We start from the raw sequence: 4,992 nt of genomic DNA on the forward strand, positions 1-4,992 counted from the left end.
CACAAATCAAATGATCAAGTTCTTTATAAATTAAATATTTATTGGACTAACTACATAACTGATGTACTAAACAGAAAATAAACATCTGGGATGGTGAGTGGTTGTGAGGCATGGGCCCCTGCTGAGCTGGTGGATGGGGTCAGGACTGTCCTATTGTCTTTCAAAGCGGCAGTAGAACTCGTTCAGCTCGTTTGCCAGGCGGAGGTCATTCATGGAGTGGGGGGTTTAGGCTTGTGGTTTGTTATCTGTCTGAGACTCTCCAGACAGAAGCAGAGTCACTTGCTGAGAGCTGGTGTTGCAGTTTAGTGTCTCTCACTTGTACTTTGACAGTTTAAACCTGTCACTGTCCGCACTCTTAGATGCCTGTTATTTTTTCAACCATAGCTGTGATATGGTAATGTTAGGTTTTCTAATCTACACAAGGGGGGGACAAATGTAACTTTTGCTTTACATTTTTTTATTAAAATAACTTCAAGAACACTGAAAGCAAATCAAATAACTTTGGGCTATAGTCTGACATAAAAAAACACAATATTTAAGATATTTCTTTTCAAAAAGATGAGAATCCATCGTGTGGAGAAAGGGTAGTGCAGGATGCGTGTCTGTGTGATTCTCACAGAGGGGGCTTGTCTGCAGCACCGGACTTTCTGCCGTTATGAAGTGAGCTGTCTCAGTCTTTTCCTTTTCATAGAGGCCTGGAACGATCTTCATACTGAAGTGGAAGACCCCAATAGATGTTGTAATAGCTTTAGCCCGGTCCGATTCTGCCACAAACGGTTTTCTAAATGCCGCGATGATACCTTGTTGTTGTTTTTGTGCCTTGGCCCCCGTCGCTGACAGACTGGGATGGTGGCGCTTCATATGTGTGGATGTATTGCCGTTGTCTTATGTCTTTCTCTTTAATCTATTTACGGACACGGCCGTCCTTTTGCGCAAAGCCTTTTAACCAACTTAATGCCGGTCGTCTTCATCCGCGAGTAGAGGGGCGTAGCGCGGTTCTTGCTCGGCTGCTTCTCTGAAACCCGTCTATAGAGGTCGTCCTTCGTCACAATCCTCACTACTCCGGAGTTTTCGAACCCCAAAAACGAAGGAGTTTAGAAACACTGCCGAAGCCGGGTAAGTTTGAAATCTCCGGGGCTCCGGGTTACCTCGTAGTGTGGACGGGCGGAAACGGTGACCTTTTAAAACGATGACGTAGACGCTTTTGCTTCTTGAATGTTTCTTATCAGTCATGGCGTGTCCTTCTCTGATTCGACAGAAGAAAACAAACATCAGCCTTGATACTGATCGACTAGCAGGTTAATTCAACATGGATAACGGAACCTTGTTGTCTTTACTAGCAGCTGTTGTTCAGTTAAATTCTACATTTTATATTTCTACTACTGCCGACATGAGGAGGAAACAGCTGTTATCGGAGTGGTTAGCGAGCGGTGTGTCCAGCGGCGGTATCAAACCTACGGAGCGGACGTCTGAAGGTTTGAGGAGGACGATGGACACAAAACGGAGGACTTTCTTTCTCTTATTAATGTTTATTTTGTTCTGAACAACTATTCAGAAGTCAGTCAAACATTTCATCAGCTCTCAGCTGATGAAATGTTTGAAATATAATCCAAACATTTCATCAACTAAGAGCTGATGAAATGTTGATGAAACATTGTGTTGCCTTCAGGACCCCAGAGGAAAAATCCACAGATGGATATCAGAGCATTAAAAACAGCCACATGTGATGGACTAATTCAGAGGAGGAGGAGGAAGAAAAAGGCTGATGTCAGACCCAATGCATGCTGGGACATTAATGCAGGTCTAACTGTGAGTGTGTTGTGTTTCACTATGAACACCTCTGAGTCTTTGGCCTTCGTCACCTTCACCGTCTACGGCTCTCTTCGTCTGAATAACGCCGCTCTGCTCATTTGCATATCTGTCCTTTACATTTCAGGACTGTGTATCAACCTTTTCCTCCTTCTGGTTGTTTGCATGGAGTCTGGTCTCCACAGGCCGATGTATGTTCTGCTGGTGAATCTGTGTCTGAGCGGAGTGATGGGCAGTTCATCCGTGTGTCCTCACATCATCACACACCTGTTAGCCGACAGGGAGGCAACTCTCCCCGGATGTCTGACTCAGGTGTTTTTCATCAACGTGTACAGCGGCTGTATCTTCTGTATCTTAGCTCTGATGGCCTACGACCGCTACGTCTCCATCTGTAAACCTCTGCTGTACCACTCCCTCATGACTCCGGCAAAGGTCCGGCTGATGCTGCTGCTGCTCTACTCCGGCCTGGGCTCCTCCTCGGCCGTCCAGGTGCTTCTGACCTCCAGACTCCGACTGTGCAGACACAGGGTGGATAAACTGTTCTGTGACAGTTTGGTCGTGGCGAACCTTTCCTGTAAAAACATGCCTCTGATCAATGTGTTCGGTCTGTGCTGCGCCGTCTGTTGGATCGTGTTCCCCTGTTTCCTGGTCATCGTGTCCTACGTTCACATTTTCATGGTGGTCCTAAAGAGCTCGAGGGCATCTCAGATGAAAGGGCTGCAGACGCTCACCCCTCACTTACTGACCTTCATTAACTTCTCCGTGGCCTCTTTCTTTGGGGTCATTTATAACCGCCTGAGTCACCGAGTTCCTGAAGCTGTGAATATTTTCACAGCTATTAATTTCTTCATCCTCCCTCCTCTGCTGCATCCCATAATTTATGGTGTCAAAATGCAAGAGATTCGGCAAAGTGTAAAGAAAATGATGAAAAGGAAAATGTTTTTTTAAGGTTTCACTGTTCTTCCTTCCTGTGAAGCTCCTGATGATGATGATTCTATTATATCCACTGCTGCTGTTATCATTAGTGCTGCTGCTCTCATCATATCAATCATTTATATCGTATGGACTGAATGTGTTGTACTTCTGTTCACATCTATTGATCTCTTCTCTAGTTTCTGATGTAAGAAGTGAGGAAGTGTCATGTTGTTCACATTTAAAGCTCTCGTATGTTTCATAACTTTCTGAATGTTTGACTCTTAATTAAAGTACATCAGGTCACTGAGACGGAGAGAAGAATTGTGTGTGAGAAAGAAACCTGAAATATAAAATGTAGAAATGTAAAGGGATTTTATTGAGTTCATTTTACTGATGATCAGAACAGGAAATGAAATCAATAAAGTCAGAAAAGAAAGAAAAGAGTGGAGAACAAAATCAAAGGATCAGAACTGAACCAACCTCTCTGCTTCAGACTCGCACTGTTGGGATTCCAGTCGAGGAAGAGTGATGAAGAATAAATGAAAGAATGAAATGTGATCCAGAACTCTGCTCGTCTGGTTCAGTAGTTTGAGGTCAAACGAGGGTTAAAAACTTAAATACAGTTTGTTCAATAAAAACATTTGACAAAGAAAATGCTCCAAATCTTTCTTCATTCATTGTTGAATCTATAAAATTAACCTTCGAAAACATGGAAAGATTCAATTTATTGAAATATAAAACACAGAAAAAACTGAAAATCTGGTCAAGAAAAGGTTTTAGTGACGTCACACACAGTGTGATTCACAAATAAAATATAAAGAGAAGACTCAAATAAAATCTCTCCTCCAATAAAGAGTTTAATTTAACCAGATTGTGCAAAAACATTAAATTGTGAAACTATGAAGTCATGATTGATTCATCTGAGACCAAGGGGAGGAGAGGAGAGAGGAGAGAGGAGAGGAGGGCAGAGGAGAGGAGAGGAGAGGAGGGCAGAGGAGAGGAGAGAGGAGAGGAGAGAGGAGAGGAGAGGAGGGCAGAGGAGGGGAAAGGGTTAGAAATACTCTCATTCACATGAACGCAGGAAGGAAAATAACTCGGCAGTTTCAGCTTTTTACTGCTTTTAGAACCCAACCATTTAAATAATTATAGATATATATAAATAAACATTTCTCTGAGTTACAGATGTCTTTTTGTCAACCTAAGTCTATGGGGGAACTCTTGCTGGACCTCGTGACATCACATGACCGATCAGGAAGTTGTAGTTCCACCGTTAGGTCATGATGTGAAATCGTCTCTTCCTGTAGTGACGATGTGACGGAGACACTTTCAACATTTAGTTTATTATTTCATATTAGAATATTAACATTTCTTATCTGTGTATCCAGCAAAAATATAAAGTTTATATTTTCACATTTAGTCTTCTTTAGATCTGAGAGGACAAACGCTGCTGTTTCCTGTAATAACCATGGCGACAGCAGAGCGTCCTCCCATGATGCAGTGCGTGAGTGCTGATTGGCTGTTGGTGAAGCTGGTTTGAGCTCCAGAGTGTCCACAGTCTCCTCTGGGTTTGGCCTTGTGTTGGTTACTGATGGAAATAGCTGCTGTTGATGAAGCTGCTACAGAGAGGAGCTCCTCCGGGACTCATTAGTGTTAAAGATACAGTAAACACGATAAGTCCTCCATGTCCTTATGTCCACAACAAGGACAACTAACAGAGCTTTGACCTGCAGAGGACCTCTAACTGGTTGATGCAACGCCGGCAGAAAATGACGTAATCAAGGACGGACCGTATGCTCTGCATGTGCATTGGTCTCTACTGTGGATATCAGTAGTTAGACGTGTACATTGGTCTCTACTGTGGACATCAGTAGTTAGATGTGTCCATTGGTCTCTACTGTGGACATCAGTAGTTAGACGTGTCCATTGGTCTCTACCGTGGACATCAGTAGTTAGACGTGTCCATTGGTCTCTACCGTGGACATCAGTAGTTAGACGTGTCCATTGGTCTCTACTGTGGACATCAGTAGTTAGACATGTCCATTGGTCTCTACTATAGAAATCAGCAGTTAGACATGTCCATTGGTCTCCACTATAGAAATCAGCAGTTACACATGTCCATTGGTCTCCACTATAGAAATCAGCAGTTAGACGTGTCCATTGGTCTCTACTATAGAAATCAGCAGTTAGACGTGTGTCAATAAAATCAAGTCAGAAAAGACCACAAGAATTGAGGTCAGTGTTGTGCAGTTTTTAAAAGACTTTTTAAGT

At 43.0% G+C, this 4,992-nt stretch overlaps 1 protein-coding gene across 1 annotated transcript; it reads left to right on the forward strand.

Annotated features, from left to right (window-relative positions):
• The first annotated feature begins 1,830 nt into the window (after positions 1–1,830).
• Positions 1,831–2,892, forward strand: LOC116377371 (olfactory receptor 52E2-like). Its single transcript, XM_031838992.1, has one exon. The coding sequence runs from the start codon at positions 1,831–1,833 to the stop codon at positions 2,755–2,757; it is 927 nt and encodes a 308-aa protein (XP_031694852.1). The 3' UTR covers positions 2,758–2,892.
• The last annotated feature ends 2,100 nt before the right edge of the window (positions 2,893–4,992 follow it).

Source organism: Anarrhichthys ocellatus, unplaced genomic scaffold (genome assembly GCF_004355925.1).
Source record: "Anarrhichthys ocellatus isolate YVR2014 unplaced genomic scaffold, GSC_Weel_1.0 scaffold1164, whole genome shotgun sequence".
NCBI lineage: Eukaryota > Metazoa > Chordata > Actinopteri > Perciformes > Anarhichadidae > Anarrhichthys > Anarrhichthys ocellatus.